Source organism: Physeter macrocephalus, chromosome 16 (genome assembly GCF_002837175.3).
Source record: "Physeter macrocephalus isolate SW-GA chromosome 16, ASM283717v5, whole genome shotgun sequence".
NCBI lineage: Eukaryota > Metazoa > Chordata > Mammalia > Artiodactyla > Physeteridae > Physeter > Physeter macrocephalus.
This window is the reverse complement of record NC_041229.1, coordinates 2,040,222-2,061,747: the sequence shown is the minus strand read 5'-3', so window position 1 is coordinate 2,061,747 and position 21,526 is coordinate 2,040,222. Positions and strand designations below refer to the sequence as shown.

Genomic DNA, 21,526 nt, shown 5'->3' with positions numbered 1-21,526 from the left:
AAAAGAATGAAATAATGCCATTTGCAGTAACATGGATGGACCTAGAGATTATCATACTAAGTAAAGTAAGCCAGACACAGAGAAAGACAAACATCATATGATATCATTTATATGTGGAATCTTAAAAGAATGATACAAATGAACTTTTAAACAAACAAAAATAGACTTCCAGACATAGAAAACAAACTTACGGTTACCAAAGGGGAAAGGGGGGAATAAATCAGGGGTTTGGGATTAACATATCCACACTACTATCTATAAAACAGATAACCAATAAGGACCTATTGCATAGCACAGGGAACTCAATATTTTGTAATAACCTGTAAGGGAAAAAAAAACATATATGTATAACTGAATCACTTAGCTATACACCTGAAGCTAACACAACACTGTAAATCAACTATTCAAGTAAAAATAAAACTCCTGGTGTTAAGGCGTGCTTCACCACTTGCTAGCCAGTGTAACTTGGACAAATCATGTCAGCTCCCTGAATCTCGGGTTCTTTTCCTGGAATGTGGTGATTTTCTGTTCTGTCTCCCAGGGCCTCGATGAAGAATAATCAGAAGAGATCATGCATGCAGAGGGCTTTAACTGTGTGTGTTTTGATAGCTTTTACCTAGAGACAAGCCTGGTGAAGGGAATTTAAAGCTTTTAGTGGCTCTATCATCTTTGGGCAAGTTTTTACTCTTTCTGAGCTTCAGTTTTCTTACTTGTAAGATGTGACTATGGCGTAAACCTGTCGGGGATGTTGTGAGGATCAACTGAGATCAGTTTACACTCAGTGTGCCCAGTGCAGAGGTTGGCTGACACTCGGCGAAACCTAGGGCTGGACTGGGTGGAGACTCAGACTTCTCTACCTGCTAAACTAAACCTTAGGTACCAAGTAGTCTCACCTGAACTGACTCCAGGCTCAAAGCCCCAAAGTCTCTTGAAGACATAGAAATTGCATAGGCTTCTTCACATCATTCATCCTTTCTAGCCCTTTGCCTAAAATTGGGCTTAGCAGGAGTAGTTTGCTCCATGAAAGCAAGTGTCTGGCAGGAAACAGATTTTTGGACTAGCCAAGAGAGCAGATAGAGATACCAACAGCCAAGGAGAAAGAATGCCAGATCTTCCTGTCTATCGCTCCCTGACAGTGACAACTACTGTGACACGACGATATCCATACATTCTAGAATGCTGAAGAGTTCATGCCAATCAGAGTGACGATTAGATTCTGGATTCTCAAAGGCGCCAGCGTTTTCAGTACGGACATAGGGGAAAGAGGTAACATTTAGAATGTGTGTCCCTGGAGGGATGAGCTACTGGCAAATTAATTACCTTCCTCTTTGCCTCTGCCTCAGCCTCTCTACATCATCTTTTGGGGCTCTGGCACCCCACTCCTGCTCCCTCACTGCTCATTTTCTTTCTTGAGTTTTGTCCCCAATTTCTGCTAGTACAATGAAACATCAGTAGCAGGAAAAAGAGGGAAAAAAGAAAGGATAACTGGCAAATTCCCATGGATCTAGATTAGAGGAATGACCTTGGACGTGGTTGGCAGTGGGGGGGTGGCCTGTGCCGGAGGCACACTGAGCGTGGAGTCGCACGGCTGGGGTACAGACCCAGCACATCTGCTGACTCACAGGGCACCCTGGCCAGTCTCTTAACCTCTGTGAGCTGCAGTGATCTCATGCAAAATGGAAATACCAGTCACTGCCCTGAAGCCTCCCAGGGCTTGCTGTGAGGGTCACATGAGCCAAAGATTGTGACCAGTGCTGTAAAGTACTAAATAAACACACGGAAGTCACGCGATCGCTGTTAGAACATATCTCTTGGCTTGTCACACGGAAGACCTCATCCCTCTAAGGACCTCTTCCCAATTACTGGCCACTCCAAGTCATCGGGACAGCCTGACTCATGCCCTGCCCCTATCTGCCTGAAGGGACTTTATGATCACTGCCTTCTTATGCCATCTCATTTGCTGTATCCATCTGTCCTCTGTTCATCTTACAAACATCTGCTGAATGCCTAGGATCCCTCAGACGACGTGCTATGTGCTGGGGTTCTTGCTGCCCTCGAGTAGGAAGAGTTCATCTCACAAAACTTACCTCCTCAGGGCTTCCCTGGTGGCGCAGTGGTTGCGCGTCCGCCTGCCGATGCAGGGGAACCGGGTTCGTGCCCCGGTATGGGAGGATCCCACATGCCGCGGAGCGGCTGGGCCCGTGAGCCATGGCCGCTGAGCCTGCGCGTCCGGAGCCTGTGCTCCGCAACGGGAGAGGCCACAACAGAGGAAGGCCCGCATACCACAAAAAAACAAACAAACAAACAAAAAAAACTTACCTCCTCTCATGCTAGTAAATTCATGATAAATCTCAAACAAACCCCTTCTTGTCTTGAGTTACACCTGTTTCTTAGTTTTATAACACCTGTGTAATGTCTGTGTTTTCTTTATCCCTAAAGCTCACAAGCCTAACACTTTCCTCTCCCAGCGGCTCAGGATCCTAACTCTGCAATCACTAGTGGGAACATCTAACATTTCCCCAAACTCAAAAAGGGAGGTGATATCCTTTTAATTCTTCCTATTTCAAGATATTGGGATTAATCCTCTCAATTTCCCTTGGATGATACCTCTTGAAGGAAGCGTCTCCCTTCCTACAGGGAGACCCACAATCTGCTGTCCTCACACCTTCTGAGTGATGGGCATGACCTCTTGCCCATCCCATGCCTCCAGCTCCTTCATGGCACCCCCTCCCACACAGGGCTGCCAGATTGGTTTTCCTGCCCTGACGAATCTGAGCCCCTTGTTCTGGATTTCCTTAACACCTCGGTACACAGTCACAGCCTCACCGTCACGTACCAGAGACACAGTCACAGCCTCACCATCACGTGGCACCTTAAAGTTATCCCTTCGGTGGCCAAGATGTACCTTGGGGACCAGTGATGCTATTTTAACGAAAGCAGCTTCTTCCCTTAAAGAGAAGGACTAGGAAACGAATCCCATCAGATACGTGGAAAGGCCACCTTATAAACCAGGAAAGGACAGGCTTTGAGGCAGTGTTAGAGCAGCTCTCAGCTACCCACTTTGCAGGAAGGAGCAACAAAGCCTAGACCCCGTGGGATTGCCCTTCTGCTAATGACACTTGTCTGGCAGAGGTGATGAGATTCTAACATTCTCAAATGGACAGAAGATAAAAAAATACCATACACACACACACACACACACACACACACACACACACACACACACACACATACACACACACACATATGCAGATAGACAAGTTGCAGCTTGGAAATTTTTCAGTTTTTCTCATTGCAAAATCAATACCCATCAGCAGTTTGAAATTAAAGGAAAGATTAGACCTCAGTTTTATATATGCCTTATTGTATTCCAAAAGCTTTCTACTCGGTCAGATAAATCTTCTTTAAGAGGATTAGGAAACTTTCATTATCTTTAACCTGAACTAACACTAAGTCTGAAAAATTAATCTATAGACTGGACAAAAGCCGACAGCTGCTGGGAAAGAGGAGACTTCTGGGCTTTTTTCTAATTGAGCCGCAGGGTCTCGGCTTCCACCCACTGGAAACTCAACTGATTCCCAAAGGAAGAACAGCTCCCTGAGCTCCTCATTTTAGCCTCTCAGTAAATGTAAAGCCCAGTCTGCTAAGATTTCCAAGAGGAGGTGCTCCCCTTCCTCCTCTGCCCTCCTGATCTTTGCATTGGACTGCCCGGAGCTACGGAAGTTGCTTGGCCTAAAGCGTGGAGACTTGAGGACGTCACCTCTGCAATGAAGGACTCCACTGCCCTGCTCCTTGCCTCTTCCCAGAGTCTTTCTGACCCAAAGCTCTGAGACCCCACTGGCTTTCACATCCAGCCCCAGGAATTACTCCAAGCTTCTTTCGAAGAACATTATCCCTGAAGCTCTGTGCCACAGGCCCTTTATGGCCTGTATTGGCTCTGACGTGCTTACACAGTCTGTCTTCTTCCTTGAAAAGTGATAGCCTTGTTCTGCTTGAGTCTGTTTCTGTACAGTGCCTGACAGTTCTTTTTTTTTTTCTTTCAGTGACGAATTTCCTGAATTTGAAGATAACATTGTTGTCAAGGCCACGGAGGTGCCACGGAGGTGCCACGGAGGCGCCACGGAGGCGTCACTTCCCATGCCGAGAATTTGTGCTCCTCTGGAGCCAAGCCCAGGTGGCAGGCGGGTGGTGAGAGCTTGAGCTCCCTTGTTTTCTGCAGACGTCCCCGCTCATCTCAGACGACCGATCTCAGCCAGGCCCTCCACCAGCCCCTGAGGAGAAGCTGCAGCCGTGACACTTGTCTTTATCTCCAGATGGCAGGCCGTCTTGTAGCTCCCGAGCAGATTATCCCCAAACCATACCCCTGGTGGGACATGGATAGAGAACAGACACAGCGGAGCACGGGTGTCCTCGTGTAGCAGGCAGATGTGGGAGTCTAGGGGCATGTGGGTGAGAGAAGGGCTTAGAGGCTGAACGGAGGCAATGTTTCAGCACTATGGCAGCACCAGGGCCTGCTGGGAGGCAGGGCTGCAGCAGACAGACCTCCGGCCCAGCTCAGGCCATTACCACGGTGTGCAGAGCCAAAGCCCCAGATGCTCTGCTAGCAAAGAGCTGTTCCAGACAAAAGAAAAGAATGGCCACCTTGATTTGCACACGTGACCAAAGCATGAAGACTCTTAACTCCTACTCAAACTTCCCATGAAACCATCCGAAATGAGCAAAATTATATTTTTTAGAAAGGCAGGGACGAGGGAATCCATATTAGCTAAGCAAGAATGCCATACACATTTCAGAAACTGAAAAAACAACAACAACCCATTGGATCAACTGCAGATGGGATCTGATAAAAGGCAGTTACTGACACTAAGTCACACACAGGGACTCTTTCTGAGCTCAAGGCATGGCCATGAGACATCAGCATAGGGGACACTGAGAAAGGTCCACCCAAACCTCTCCTTTGGTGGAGGAAGGATATGTCATGGGGGATGGGAGCTAGTCTGCTCAGCACCTCATTGCTACCATGAGTGGATACCTGATAGAAATTGCTTTACATAGTGATGGGGGTGTTGGTAGGGGGCAGCTCAACATAAGGTCATTTGTAGAGCTGCCTTGTTTTAAGACGGTTCCCCAATTCTCTTGGCTGCTCTCTGCATGAGTTTTTAATTCTTAACACTTAATAGTTGATATCTGAGATTCTGACATTTCTTCAACCCCATATTTCTCCTACAAAGTAAAATTCAAATGAAAAACTCTTAACTACTATGCCTGGGTTATACTAATTCAGATTTTTAAGGGAGAATGGGAGAGAATATTAGGGATTCCCCCTTTTTAATTATATAGATTTATTTCCAACATAGACCTGGAGATAACATTTTGACTAATATCCTTCTTGACCTCCATTGTGGGGCTAAAAGGGTGTACACGGACTCAGCAGCAATGCCAAACAGTACTCAGAACCCCTTCTGGTACAGACACAACCACCAGCTATGCAAGAACAGTCATATGTCACACGATTTCACATCAATATTATTAACCTTTTATCATGAAATAAGCCTCTGAACAACAAAAGGCACAGAGAGTAGTACCGTACCCATTTCCTAATATATCTTTTCCCCACTCCAGAGGGCTAAGTAACTGGTAACTATATACTATAACATAGTATAATATGATATAACATAATATAATATCGTATAACATAATATATATTTCTAATATATCTTTTCCCCACTCCAGAGTGCTAAGTAACTAGTATCTATATACTATAACAAAGTAGAATATAACATAATATAATATCGTATAACATAATATATATTTCTAATATATCTTTTCCCCACTCCAGAAAGCTCAACCAGCTCAAACATGCCAAACAACCTACTAATGAGAACAGAAGGACCAGAGAGAAAATGGAGAAACTCTGTACAGATACTCAGGACTTAGTCAAGGCCCCAGCAGGCGGAAGAAATCCAGGACAGACACTCAGTCTCTGGATTCTACAGAGGAAACGGCCTTTTGTGTCTTTCCACAGGAGTCGAAGGACAAGCTGAGATCACGCTTCCCCTGCATCCCTGAGGGGCACGCGAGCCCCCGGGCTAGGCCACCTACCTTGCACGATGAGGTGCACCCGGGAGGTCTTGGGGTGGTTGTCCGTCTGCACGGAGCAGGTGTACGGGCCCTCGTCGTACACGTCCACGTTCTGGATCATGATGCTGTACTGGGTTGGCGTGTTAACCAGGATGATCACACGAGGGTCTATGGACCACTTGTCGTTCCCGGCGTAGAGGATGGTGCTGCGGTTCAGCCAGGCCACCCGGGTGACCCGGTCATCTATGGTACACCTGTGAGTGAGGGTCGGGGAGGGGAAGGGTAAGAGAGGGGGAGAAGGCGTGGGAAGAGGGGAGGGGAGGGAGGGAGAAAGGGTTCAGAGATTCTGTTATAAACACAGCTGTTGTCATTCAAGGGGTAAATGAAATAACATAGCCCAGTGCTAAAGGGAATAAATTATTGATAAAGCTTCCTAAATAGAGGGCAACAGTGGCCTGAATCCTCCTGAAGAACGGATGCTACAAAATCATTTCTATTTGACTTAGGAACATATTACGTGAATATCTTTGCTGTATATTTGCTTTCCATCTTATTTTTTCCCTTAGGCTTCTATGAAAATTAGTTTCTATTTCTCGAGCACAGTTACCACCTTGTGGGAGAAGTGGCCCAGGGCCAGAGGGGAGAGAGAGTGCATCAGTATTTCAAGTAGGTCACAGATAATCCACACAGCAAATGCTGAACTTGTTGTTAAGTCAAAAATTGGACACCGAACATCCCTCGTGTTCATCATCTCCTGTACCCCTAAGCCGCCCAAAGCCCTCCAACTGCAATTTATAACACAGAGTCTTGAAAGTCATGGGACAGTGCCAGCAGGCTTTGAGGCAGTCATGGCTGCCTCTTAGATTTCAGGAGAGGGACGGAGAAAGCGGCCAGCAGAGACCCCCTCCTGCTCACACACTCCTCCCTACCCACCCCTACCGAGAGCAATGTAGCTGATGTCGCCTGCTTGTCACCAAGCTAAGGGACTGACCCCTACCTCACATACCCTAACCTACTCTCCCCAACAGTCAGAGGCTATGAATGGAGCTACAAGCAAATGGAATTTGCTTGTCTCTGTGTATGACCTGCAGGTTATCAGGTTTAATGCAGAAATAAATGTGCCTGCTGGTCAGGAAGAAAATTTGCAAATGTGTCCCAGGAACTTAGAATGTGTGGGTGGAAAACTGAGAAAAGGAAATCCTTGAGAAATCGGAGTTGTTCAATGAAGGGCATGGTTAAAGGGCCCCAGGTGTGTGTCTACCCACTACTCAGTGCTCTAGTCAGAACCTGAGTTTCAGTATCTCGGCAAATGAAAAGGTGAAATTACACCTGCTTCCCCTAGGTGTCCCACCAGAGAGGGTATGAGCGGTGCCTCCTGCGGACGGGGAACGTGAAGCCAGCACCTTCAGGTAAGGAGACAGGGAATAAACATGGCCACACCTCACCAGGTCTGGTCCCATCTTGACCGGGACCAGGGCTCAGGAGGTGGGAGCGCCAAGGACACTGGCCATGGGGAGACACATGGGTTTCCCTTGGCAAAGTGAACAGCCTGACATAGCCTGCATGGTCCAGGGAACAGAAGGATACTGGAGCACCAAAATGACAGCTGCCACTGAAAGGGGTGAGCGCCCAGTCTAGCGAGGCCCTCTCCCTGATGGGGAGGAGGAATAAAAATAAAACTAGCTTCCAATCAGAGGGGTCTGCTATGCACACGTCCACCTGTCATTCAGCAGGTGCGGGCAGCCTCGAGGTAGGGGTGGGGTGATCATTAGGTGGGGGGGGGGGGTGATCATTAGGTGGAGAAAGGAAGACATTTTTCTCCTCTATATGTTCTTTGTTATTTTTTACAACCACAAAGGTAAAATAAACATGTATAAACATGTAAACGAATACAATACAAAGATGCCTAAAGGCCAAGCTAATCTTTCTCTCCACCCAACTCCCTGCCTGGATGTCGCTATTTCAGTGACAGCCTGTTATGTTTTCCTCACCTTACTCCTTACAGACACATATTCACATACGGAAAGGTTGTGTTGATTTGTTTTTACCTAAAACAGAATCATACTCTAATATTCTTAGGAAGCTTTTATTTTAACTTGGCCACAGGCATCCCTGCATACCTGTACTTATAGATCTAATTCTGTATTTGTTTCCAGATACGTCTAAGATCAGTGAGGTGAGTTTTGGGGACCCAGCTGCATTTACCTAATGGTCCCTGTATTCAGGTATCATTCAGTGACTCCTTCCCACCTTCATGGATGCCTATTTGGCATAAAGAAAAACTGAAGTCATCAAAAAGTCTACAAATAAGAAATGCTGGAGAGGGTGTGGAGAAAAGGGAACCCTTCTACAGTGTTGGTGGGAATGTAAACTGGTGCAGCCACTACGGATAACAGTATGCAGGTTCCTTAAAAAACTAAAAATAGAGTTAACATATGACTTAGCAATCCCAGTCCTGAGCATATATCCAGAGAAAACACTAATTTGAAAAGATACATGCACCCCAATGTTCATTGCAGCACTGTTTACAATAGCCAGGACATGGAAGCAACCTTAATGTCCATTGACAGATGAATGGATAAAGAAGATGTGGTACATATATATATAACGGAATATTACTCAGCCATAAAAAAGAATGACATAATGCCATTTGCAGCAACATGGATGGACCTAGAGATTATCATATTGGATTGGCCAAAAAGTTCATTCGGTTAGTGAATTTACATTGTTCAATAAAATTCTTGGTGAAAATGAAAAATATATCTTTTATTTTTACTCAAAACCGAATGAACTTTTTGGCCAAACCAATACTAAGTGAAGTAAGCCAGACAGAGAAAGGCAAATATAAGATACCACTTATACGTGGAATCTAAAAAAATGATACAAATGAACTTATTTACAAAACAGAAACAGACTCACAGAAAACAAACTTATGGTTACCAAAGGGGAAAGGGGGGGATAAATTAGGAATTTGCGTGTAACATATACATGCTATTATATATAAAATATATAAACAACAAGGACCTGCTGTATAGCACAGGGAACTATACTCAGTATTTTGTAGTAACCTATACGGGAAAAGAATCTGAAAAAAATATATATGTATGTATAACTGAATCATTTTGCTGTGTGCCTGAAACTAAAACAACATTGTAAATCAACTTCACTTCAATAAGGAATAAATTAATTTAAAAAAAAAAAGAAAAACTAAGGTCATGTTGTCTCCTCCACATCCTTGGGGCCCTAGCTTCACTTTCTGTGCATTTTTGTTCCTTCTACAGCAACTGTCCATTTCCCTTATGAGGACTAAAGCCCTAATGGGCCCTCTCTGCTCCCCACTTTCAAAACCATTTCTTAGGAAAAAAAGTATGATAAACACATTCATTCACTCTCAGTTGCAAATCACTGATAAGACTTAACGTGCCAACTTTCTTAATAACAGCTGTTATTTCCATGAAGATCAAATCTCTGTTTGAATGACTCCTAAAGGTTAAATTCCTACTGTACAGTGCGGCCAGCCTGGAAGTAGATGGTAAACCAGACAGAGTGAAGGGTGTTGTCTCCCAGACCCTGGAACCACACACACCCAGGTGACAGTGCAGACAATATGCTTGCTTTTATTTTGGTCAATTACGTAACCCTTTGCACATTCTAAGTCGACATAATATTTTTAAAGTTTAGGTAATAGTTGCAAAGGATGCATTTTTAGTCTGTGGAGATTATTCACATTTTAAAATTAAAATGTCATAATGTTCCTTTATATATATCTCTATACGAATTTAAATACCATAGCAATTTGACACTCATGATTGTCTACTTTCAAAATTCATGAACAAGCTCTTTTTTAACAGTCATAAAATGTGCATTGCTCCTTTTCTAAACTTGAACTTGTGTATCTATTATATATCCTCTGCAGGATTTTATCTGCAGGATTTTATCCTGATATAATATTTCAAGCATATTTTATGCTTGAAAATCTTTTCTTGATCAGCTATCATATTTATTTGCAATAACAAAGTATAGAGATTGAAATTTAAATTTCTTTCATGTTCTGTGACCGTAAAGCTCCGAATAATATTTTCTTTTAGAATGAGTTATCTTTACAAGGATACTATTGATAAAACAACATAAATATATTATACATGTGGTTAAGTAATAATTAAACATAAAAAGTAAACTTTTACTGGAAATATAGCTCTCAATGGGATAGATGAGGCTTTTCCATTTATTATACCATCGATAAATATCATTATACTAGAATGAGAGCTCAGGATCAATTCTATTCCTATTTGGCTTTGAAAAAAAAACCAAGTTCACATAAGCAAGGAGAAAGAAATGTAAACCTTGTATAGCAATGTCACTCAATTCTTTGAACCTCTTCCAAGATACATGCCAAAAACCACATAGTAATATAGCTTCAAAAATTAGTTTAATGATCTCACAGCTGACAATTCAATTAATTCCTCCTTCAATTTATTTTAAAGGAATGAATTGGAAAACACCTGACTTGCAAAGGGCTTTGTAACCCAGTATTAAATTCATTCAGTTTCTCAGTATCTGCACAGTATATTGCTAACATTTTACTAGGCCTTATCAAATGACTATTAAAGATGTGTTATTCTATCACTTAGAAGCACTTTGTTTAACCCAATACGCTGAGAAAGGTGGGGAAGATTGAAATACTGTTTATTTTAATATGCCAAATCACCCTGCCCTCTGTCAGAAAACGTCTCTATCTCTCTGGATTCTAATTCCAAGATAGAGAAGGTACCAGTTTTGCCATGAATTCATTACTGATGAAAAACGGTGCCATTTCCTTCAGGACTTCTCTGCTTTACTTTGGTGGGACTCTCCCTCAAGACTGATACTCTGTTTGATGACAGATTGATAATAGCGGTGGAGGGAACAATGAAAGTAAAAGAACATTCTCTCCCGGACAATTAAAGCGGGAGCGGTCAGAAAGGACAACCAGAACTACAACTGAAACACACGTCTTTCGCGGGCAGGTCCATTTTAGGACATTTTAGATCTTGAAAATGTCCTTCTTTAGATACACTTCCTTGTGGAAGACCTACAACTGCAGGTTGGGGGGGTGAATCGCACCGGTTCAAATTGCCGCAGGGTCTGGTAGGGGCGGACTTTGAGGCAGCGCAGTCCAACGCTACCCTCTGGGCAGGCACACACTCTCGGTGCCCTGCCACACAGCCTTGGAAAGCCTTGGGTACCCCTCGGTGAACGGACCCCGGATGGATGACTAAGGTCAATTCACCTGCTCTCAAGCCCGGGCCTCATTAGTGGGCGTGGAAAACACATAGAGGGAAGTAAGTCCATCTCTCTAATGGTGTAGAGCTGCTTCGCTGAGTCTACACAGCCCTAGAACCTAACAGATGACAAAGACACTCAGCACAAGGATTCTGTCGGTTGGGGACAGTTATCTGCCTCTTAACGCTTCTGTGCCTCAGAAACACGCGTCCTTTCAGGGCTTCTCGCCTTCCTCCATCATGATAGGGCCCTTTCACCGACCTCCGAACAGCAGGAGGAAGAGCTCAGAAAAGGACTTAACATTATGCTTAAGTATTGTTCCAAACCCCGCTCCTGCCCTGCCGGCTGTGGCTACGTCTCGGACTCTCTTTAACCAGAAGCCCACGAAGGAGGGTTTTTAATGTTAAATAAGGGGGAGCGCCCCTGCTCGGCACTGGCTACCAACGTACGCTTTTCCTTGGTGGAACGGAAAGATGCCTCTGGACGAGCTGACGAGCTCCAAGACCGAGTAAGTGCACTGGTGTGCGTCCGGAAAACTTCTCTTTTGAGCATGAGGTGCTATTTGGGCATTTTGCCAATTGGCCTGATGTGTTTCTGACATTGAGGACCTTTTGCGAGCACTGAGTATCATTTGGGTGTATTCCTAATTGGTCCTGACGTCCATTTGTGTTGGGAAGTGTTTGTCTGGGACTCCCTATCAGTCATCCTCTGGAGGGTTTGTGACAGTTCTGTCTTCGGGTGTGTGAGTGTGTATTGCATTTGTGTGATCGGTATTCTTGTTGCCTTTTGTAAAATGGGAAATTCAGGTTCAATTCATTAAGAAAAATTTTAGCTATAAAACTATGACTAAAGAAAAAATAAATAAATAAATAAGGGGGAGCCAAGAGGAAAGTTCAGAAATATTAATGACAGCTTTCCAATTTCTTGAAAACCCTTTCAGGTATTTAAAATTCTTACATTCCAAGCTAACCCTGCCTGCTGGCCCAAATACGAGAGAACTCATGGCACCTCTACTGGAACGTCTACAATTACACAGTGAGTGTTCTGTGCCCAGCACAGTTTAAGAACCTTCCATATATTAAATCACTTGATCCCATAGCTACCCTTTGGGAGACGCTCTATTACTGTCCACATTGTACAGTGAGGAACAGACAGAGAGGTTCAGGACTCCTAACGTCCAAGGCTGGCACCATTGTAACTGAGCAGGACCCCATGAGGCCTTCCTGTCAGAGGCTGGGTGGGCAGGCAGGCCTTCCTCCAGATCCTCTGCTTTGCTCCTCTCTGAAGTACCTAGATAATAGTGTTTGATGCACATTTCCTGAGTTGTTTTGCAGATGTAAACCTCCCCCTCTACAACAAATGGAAGATGTTAACTCCTTGGCGACCTTGAGCACATAGCCCCAGGCCTCCTGGAGCCTAGGGACTGATAATGTTAACCCCTGTGACACCACCCTGCTGCCTCACCATCAGACTGTAAGAGAATTGTGCACAAGCTGATCATAAACTTTTCTCTGCTCCAAACGCCGAAGTTTCAGTTTGTTTGGCCTCACTGTGTGGTGGCACACGAACTGCGTTAACACCATCAGGCAGGGGATTCAAACCTGGGCAGCCTGGCACGGGGGTCCCCGTACTTCAGGGCTGCTTCTTAATAATAATGATAAATAAAAAGTGCTTGTGGTTTGAGGACCCAGGTTATTAGGCCAGCCAGAGTTTCCCTCAAAGTTATGGTACTTATTTAATCTTCTCATAAGTGATAAAACAGCTTTGGGGAACAGGAAGTGATTTTTTCACATCCGTAAACCACCTCTAGCTATGTGTGAGGAGGTGTGGAGATAAGAATCAGAAAGAGCAAAGGAACACCTGAAAGACAGTGGAGGAAAGGGGTCTTGCTTGCAAAGCATCATGTCCAGCTCCGCTGAATATGCAACGTGGGATTAAGGTGCCCCGACTGGTTTCACAGTTAGGGGAAACCCATGCCTTAAAGCAGTGGTTTTCAAACTTTGCTGTGCATCAAAATCACCTAGAGAGATTTTTAGAACACAGATCGCTCAGCCCACCTCCCAAGACCTTCCATTCAGTGAGCTGGAGGTGGGCTGAGGATTTGCCTTCCAAACCAGTTTCCAGGTGAGGTCAGAGCTGCTGGTCTGGGGACTGCCCTTTGAGAACTGCTGCCTTAAAGAAACAAGACAAAAGACACGCAGGAATTCAATCAAGATAACAGAGCCTTCCCGAAAAGTGAAATTGGCCAGCTTTCTTGTTTTTGTTTGTGGTCGTTATTTTGTTCTCATTTTTATATTTTGCCTCTGAAAATACAAAACTAAAAAGTGCCACGATTCACACAACAGTATTTAATGAGTGTCTAATGTGTACCAGGTGACGTTGTAGGAGCTGGGATGCCTGAAAGAGGCAGACAAAGGTCATGCCCTTTGAGACTACAATAAAAGCACCTAAGTAAACAGGTATATTATTTTCGGAAAATGGTAACTGGTGAAACTGAAGGCAGGGCAAGGAACCGAGATTGCCGTGGGGATTGGGAGCGTCCTTGACGGAGAGAGAGTACTCAGGAATGCCCCACTGCGCTTGCTTGCTGGATGCTGATGTTTTTATCGTCCTAAATCTGAATGCAATATGACGCATGTCTGAAAATCAAGTCTGCATTAAAAATAAATGTCACATACACAGATTAAAAATAAATCTCACTTACACGTACAGATAGCTGCAGGAACATTTAGATAATCTGGAGAGCTGGAGAACAAGTCTTGGAAACCAGCCTAACAAATGGTGTGTCTCCTTTACAGTTAACTTTATAGATTCTGTGTTCAAAGAACTGACAATTGGCATTTTGAGAAACTGAAGTTAACTAGAAAATGCCTTCGTATTGGGATAATACCTAAATTATATCGCATGCCCCTCTGCCTTCATGACTAGTACACAGTGGCAGATAGAATTTAATCACTAATACAGACACATTGGTCTATACCTCTTTGTAATGTGATGGTCTTCTTTACAGAATTTACAACACTGGATTTAAGCATATACGTACTTATAGTGAATCCTAGCATAGTTCCCTAGCAATTTTGCTGTCAGTCCACCTGGCAGCTAGTAGGTGATCGGCATATACTTATAATGATTAAAAGATGTTGGGACTTCCCTGGTGGCGCAGTGGTTAAGAATCCACCTGCCAAAGCAGGGGACAGGGGTTCGAGCCCTGGTCCGGGAAGATCCCACATGCCGCGGAGCAATGAAGCCCGTGCGCCACAACTACTGAGCCTGCGCTCTAGAGCCCGCGAGCCACAACTACTGAAGCCCGCGTGCCTAGAGCCCGTGCTCTGCAACAAGAGAAGCCACCGCAATGAGAAGCCCGTGCAATGCAATGAAGAGCAGCCCCCGCTCGCTGCAACTAGAGAAAGCTCACACGCAGCAACGGATTTAAGCATATACGTACTTATTCATTAGGCTGTAAATAACCGTCTCAGTGGTCTTCACTTTGTATCACCAGCACTTCCCACAGTCCACCTGGCAGCTAGTAGGTGATCGGCATATACTTATAATGATTAAAATAGTGAATCCTAGCATAGTTCCCTAGCAATTTTGCTGTCAGTCCACCTGGCAGCTAGTAGGTGATCGGCATATACTTATAATGATTAAAAGATGTTGGGACTTCCCTGGTGGCGCAGTGGTTAAGAATCCACCTGCCAAAGCAGGGGACAGGGGTTCGAGCCCTGGTCCGGGAAGATCCCACATGCCGCGGAGCAATGAAGCCCGTGCGCCACAACTACTGAGCCTGCGCTCTAGAGCCCGCGAGCCACAACTACTGAAGCCCGCGTGCCTAGAGCCCGTGCTCTGCAACAAGAGAAGCCACCGCAATGAGAAGCCCGTGCAATGCAATGAAGAGCAGCCCCCGCTCGCTGCAACTAGAGAAAGCTCACACGCAGCAACGAAGACCCAATGCAGCCAAAAATTAATTAATTAATTATTTTTCTTAAAAGATGTAAGATAATGTTTTTCAAACTGACATAAAAAGAACCCACATAGGATTATAGCTAACGATACTGTATCATATCCTTGAAATCTGCTGCGAGAGTAGATCTTAAATGTTTTCACCCCAAAAAAGAAACACTAATTACATGATGGGATGGAGGTGACAGCTTATTCTATAAAGGTAATCATCTGGCAATAAATAAATGCATCAAATCAACATGCTGTACACCTTAAACTTACACGATGTTATATGTAAATTCTATTTCAATAAAGCTGGGAAAAAAGGACCCACATAAGGTGAAGTAGATGTCCTTGGAGATTCATGTATGTGTGTATCTCTCTATGAGTCTTTGTAAAATATTTTTTATTGGAGTAGAGTTGATTTACAATGTTGTGTTAGCTTCAGGTGTACAGCAAAGTAAATCAGTTATACATGCGTATATATCCACTCTTGTTTTTTTAGATTCTTTTCCCATATAGGCCATTATAGAGCACTGAGTAGAGTTCCTTGTGCTATACAGCAGGTTCTTATTAGTTATTTATTTTATATATAGTAGTGTGTATATGTCAGTCCCAGTCTCTCAATTTATCCCTCCCCCCCTTATCCCCTGGTCTATGAGTCATTTACACACACAAACACACACACAAGGTCCACAGGTCCTCTGCTGTATGTTTTAATTCACTGTTTTCATTTTTACAATACTCTGTACAAATATCACGTATGCATGTTGTGGATGTGGTCTGACCACAGTTAGATTTCAGTGTTTGGCCTTGTGTCTGTTAGTACAAGGGCATCAGTGAGTACTTCTTTCATTGTCTGAGGCTAATGAGAAACGTATGAGGTGGACTCACAGTGTCAGCAAGGCGTCCCTGCCAAGGAAAGATGCGTGATGCCAGAGCAATGGGGGTCCCCAAAGTTGCAGTGAACCGATGTGGAGGAGAACTTAGGCATCAAGGGGCACATGCTGAAGTCAGAGGGGTCCTTACAGCAGTCAGCACCACATTCACACGCAACTTGGAAATTAATTTGAATAAAGCATCATCTGCCCCACTGATGCTGCAGACTTTAATTTTATTAGTTTATATGTGTATGATCTATAATTTTAGATTTTTGAGTCGTAGAAGGGTATAAGGTTAAGGCATTTATACCTAGTTTCATGACTTTATGTACATAACATTTTAAACATAGTATTACCACTGGGAATCCCTGGTCACCTTGTCCCTGCCCACCCCTGTCCCCTGCCTGAGAAAATGATCTTCCAGAAAGTTGTCAAGTTAAGAAATGCTGAAAAATGTAAAAGGGTTGAATGGTAAAACCCCAAAATGCATTTCTTTGAATTTCATTTTAAAATTTACCCATGATATTAGTTTTATTTTTTATTTTTTGCTTTTGTTTTGTCAATTGCCTTTATTTTTTATTTTATTTTATTTTATTTTTTTTGCGGTACGCGGGCCTCTCACTGTCGCGGCCTCTCCCGTCGCGGAGCACGGGCCCCGGACGTGCAGGCTCAGCGGCCGTGGCTCACGGGCCCAGCCGCTCTGCGGCATGTGGGATCTTCCCGGACCCGGGCACGAACCCATATTCCCTGCATCGGCAGGCGGACTCTCAACCAGTGCACCACCAGGGAAGCCCTGCCTTTTTTTAAAAATAAATTGAGAGTTAACGGAATTTCAGTTAAAAACCTTACATGTATCAAAATATATTAATAATGCTAGTTCAAAAAATGGGAAGGCGGCGATCTTGCTTTAGAGAATTCGAGGACCAATAATAAAGGAACGTTTTAAAGGCAAGGAGAGGAGGGAAGAAAAAATTAAAAATTTTTAGACCAATTCCTAAGGTATGCTAAATTGCACAAAGCTGTTCTCCTGGGAAGCTTTAATGACTCAGTTATTTCCTGAGTTACAAATACAGCCAAGTCTAGAACATCAAGAAGAACTCTAAGTTACATAAGGGGAAATTTTACGATTCAGAGAGAGTAATAACTCTGCTAGAACTAACGTGTAGGGATAGGGTCCTGGTGGAGAATATATAGGAGAGCCTCTGCAGAGGATGGGGGGGTGGTCAGAGCTGCTTAGAGGGTCTTCAGGAGTGCAAGAGATTGACTTTGAAGGCTGCCAGATACACGGCATCCTCACATTTTTCCTAATTGGGGGATGCTGCCTTGCTCACAGCAGCTGGAGTGTGGAGTCACATTAATACACAGGAAGGGTGTGTATGTGTCGTGTGCACGTGTGTACGTGTGTAGGTGGGGGAGGGATGATATCCAAAGAAAAGTAGGAAACATATACCAAGGCATGCAGGATGAACGTCCTGGAGGACATAAAGTATTTAAACAAAAACAAGGAAGGTGTGGGGTATCCTGAAAACAGTGTCATTGGAAGCAGTCCAGAAAGGTCACCGGGCTCTCCAGAGTGTTTTTGTTTGTTTATATTAGGATTGGAAACACTGGGAATTTATTTATTCATTTTGTAAATATTTACTGAATACCTACTGGGTTCTAGGGCTTTTCAAACTTTTAAATGCCCACAAGTTACCTGTGCACGTCATTAATTCACTAGGTCTGGGTGGGAAGCAAAATTCTGCATTCCTAACAAGCTCTGTAACCATGATGATGGGGAGCGGGGAACTACACTTTGAGTAGCCCGATGTTACTGTGAACCAGAGACGCAACTGTCAATAAGACAAGGACCAGCCTTCTTACATTATGATACCTACACACTATGATACTTAATATGTAAGCATATACTGATGGGATCAATCTTCTTGAATAGGAGCAACTGATGATGTAGGAGAAAGCAGATGACTCACAAAGAAAAATTACGGTAAAGGTGAAAGACTGTGGGATCTCAAGCACATGAAGGAAGGGTGCTTCAGCTGTTGTGTCATAAGAGAAGGAAAAAATAATAGCAACCCAAATCGATTTGTGGATCTGGCTAGGGGAAAGCAAGGAGGCTCCCGAGTGATGGTTTCTATCTTTTCCTAAGTAGAGGGCAAACTTATCAGTTGAGGGTAAATGGGAAAGCAGGAAAGCGGGGAAGGTAGATGCAAGAAAAAGTGAAGTAGCTGCTACAGAAAATGACAGCAAAATTGCTAGGGAACTATGCTAGGATTCACAGGCAGTGCTGAGGCCCCACTTACAGTTGATGGCCAAGAATTTACAGTGACACTACTCTGCCAGCTTTGAGGATATTCTCCAACCAAGAATATCTGCTCAGCTGCTAAGCTGCAGGCGGAGACAACGTGGATGGCTGGGTTCATCCAGTGTTGAAGAGTGCCGGACGGGCGAGGGAAAAGAAGCCAAGCTTTAAAGAAATTGGAAAACAGATGAGTGAAAGGAGACATGAAGACAGGGACCCTGATGGATAGAGAGAACCCGGTGGGTTCTGCACTGGAAGCTTGAATGAGGTCCTTGAGCAAATGAGTTGGCATGAAAGAGGCTGGACGTGATGGAAAGTAGGATACATGGTGACCACACAGTGGTGGCCGTCGTCCACAAAGGATTAACCCCATCTCAGGCCAGATGGGTCATCTAGATGACTCTTGACAATACTGAGAATGATGCGGGGGAGTCTAGAGTTCTTTATGAGCTTTGACGACATATGTAAATTGGACACTAAAGAGACAGTACATTGCGGTGCTGAGGAGAGGGCCTTGGCTCAGACAGGCAAGGGCTCTGCTATTGACCAACAGACGGCCTCAGGACAGGCGCTTTGTTTACCCCCTCAGAGCCTCCCTTTCCCCGTCTGTGAAGTTGGATGTACACACTCACCTACCTTCCAGGGCTATTATGAAGCTGAATGAAATAATACTGATACATGAGCCAGAGTCAGAATTGTACCTGCACATAGTAAACATTCCTTAAACGGAACCTGCTCTATTACTATTGTCAGAGAGCTTGTTGCTGCATTTGGAAAAACATAACTCAACTGCTGTTCCATGGGAGTGTATGTTAGTTTAACCAAGTGATACTGAATCCATTCATTGGTTTATCATTTCCCAAGGACTTCTGAAGCCTTCTCTTTCTGTATTTTCAAATATATACAGAATGGAGTTCCATTGAGGGTTGCTTGAGCCCGGTTTCAAGACAGGTTATTCCACTCACTAACAGCTCAGAAAGAAGGTGAGATTTACATTTTTAGCAAAACCCAAAACACCGGTCCAAGGCTTTCTCAGTCCACCTATAGACTCTTTCGCGTCTAAGATTTTCTCACTCTTGAGAAGCATTCTGTACTTCACCTATACAGAGCTCTGCAGTAGGATTTCACTTCCATCTAAGGTTTATTTCCTCAGCTAAAGGCACTGAGACAACTTTAACTTTGTATTTGTACCAGGCTTCGCTCACAGCGTCTTGGCACAGTGGTTGACGGGCTGGTTTCTAGATTGATGGCCGGTGGCTGGTAAAACGCCGTATTTCTTAAAGTACGTAATTGAGAGATCAATCAGTACATCTGTGCGCACCTGAAGGCGAATCCCCGTTGGCCCGCAGGCCCGACAGCTTATGCAGTGGTCTCCTTGTCTTGGGCAGTTTCCCTGTACACATAGGACAACCCTCACCCTAGACCAGGTACTCAGAACATTCCATCCTCAAGCAGATAGAGGCATTGCTGAGAGCAAATGCTAACCGTGTAAGTGCTAAAGAGAAATGGGATGATGGGGATAGGATCACAGTCAAAGGGATTACTTCAGGTCACGAGCTTCAGAGCAGCATGTTCAATTCTAAGAGACGTTTACTGCACACGTGCTGCAGGGCACCAAGGAAAAGGGAAAATTATTCCCGGAGTCTCACTCCCAACCCGAGGAGATACTGTTAGCTGGTGAAGCAGTGGTAAGGGTGCATCTCAGGGCAGGTGAAGGAGAAGCACAGAATTTAGCCGAGGGTCTCCCCATAGAACAATGCCCAGGTTAGTCACTGGTGGATGGTCACCTCACATTTGGAATCACAGGTGGCTTTGGAAGCCACCTTTTTTCCACATTCTTCCTTTGCAACTTCCTCTTGAAAGGTATAGCATAAGGCAAAGCCATTTCAGAAGCAGTGAGCCCTTAGGTAAAGAAGAAAAGCATCTTTTAAAGATAAGAATGATGAAAGCCTCTCCTCTCCCATCATCCAGCCCCATATTCCTTGCCCCTCTGGTGCAGGCCAGCGGTGTGGAACTCCAGGGGGGTTGTAAAAGGCGGGCGGGCTTTTCCTCTCAGCCCTGACTCCTTGTCTCAGACAACAGCTGTCACAGAAGCTGCTCAGTGGCTGGTCGGGAACGCCTTGAGAAGCCACCCCAAACAGTTCACGTTATTTATTTGTCCCTGGCTCCCACTCCACCGTCCCTACCGCTACATCCTCAACAGCTTTAAAACCCAGCCTCCCGATTTGTTCATTATAGTTGGCAAAGAAGTGAGCAAGATGAAATTAAAATGTTTTCCAAGCACACACCATTTTCATTCCATTCAATAGATTATCCTGACATATTTACTCACGGCCATGTCTGTCTCCGTATCATCCGCGGAAAAGTATAAATTAAAATTTTAAATTAAAAGCAGAGAGTCTGGGGAGCTTGATATCTTTTTGAAGAATGGAGCAAGTCAGCCACGGGCTCCCAGCATGAGTATCGTGGGAGCAAAGACTCTGGCAGTACAGAAATTACAGCCCACGGATTTCCCTACAAATACCTTCTTCCCACGTATAACGTAAGAAATCATGGAATCCCAAAGTCAGGTAAACCCTCAAAAGTCATTCTTCTTCCTGCAGAATTGGGCATAAACAAACCTGTCTCCTTCTGGGTTCAGGTGAAACTTACCAGGAACTGCTAAAGCACTGATTTATTTATGAAACAAAAAATACGCTGCAAGTTCATGAGCTTTTATCCCATCTGTAGAATTTGTGTAATATTCTGGTTAAGAGAAGAAATATTTTAATAAGGGGTACACCAGTTCCAGTCACAGATCTGTCATTTACTATACTCCTGATCCTTTGTGAGCACTAGTTTTTCACATTTATAAAATGGAAACAATATTTTAAAAATCATAGACTGGGAGACTGGTTCAAGATGGCAGAGTAGAAGGACGTGCTCTCACTCCCTCTTTTGAGAACACCAGAATCACAACTCACTGCTAAACAATCATCAACAGGAAGACACTGGAACTCACCAAAAAAGATACCCCACATCCAAAGACAAAGGAGAAGCCACAATGAGACAGTAGGAGGGGAGC

The 21,526-nt window shown here is 44.2% G+C and overlaps 1 protein-coding gene across 1 annotated transcript in view; it reads right to left on the bottom strand.

The window, feature by feature from the left end:
• OPCML (opioid binding protein/cell adhesion molecule like) overlaps positions 1 to 21,526 on the bottom strand; it is a 1,102,163-nt gene that overhangs the window by 220,870 nt on the left and 859,767 nt on the right. Inside the window, exon 3 of the mRNA XM_024131267.1 lies at positions 6,103 to 6,335. Within this exon, the coding sequence (XP_023987035.1) occupies positions 6,103 to 6,335 (233 nt within the window). The remainder of the gene's footprint in view (positions 1 to 6,102; positions 6,336 to 21,526) is intronic.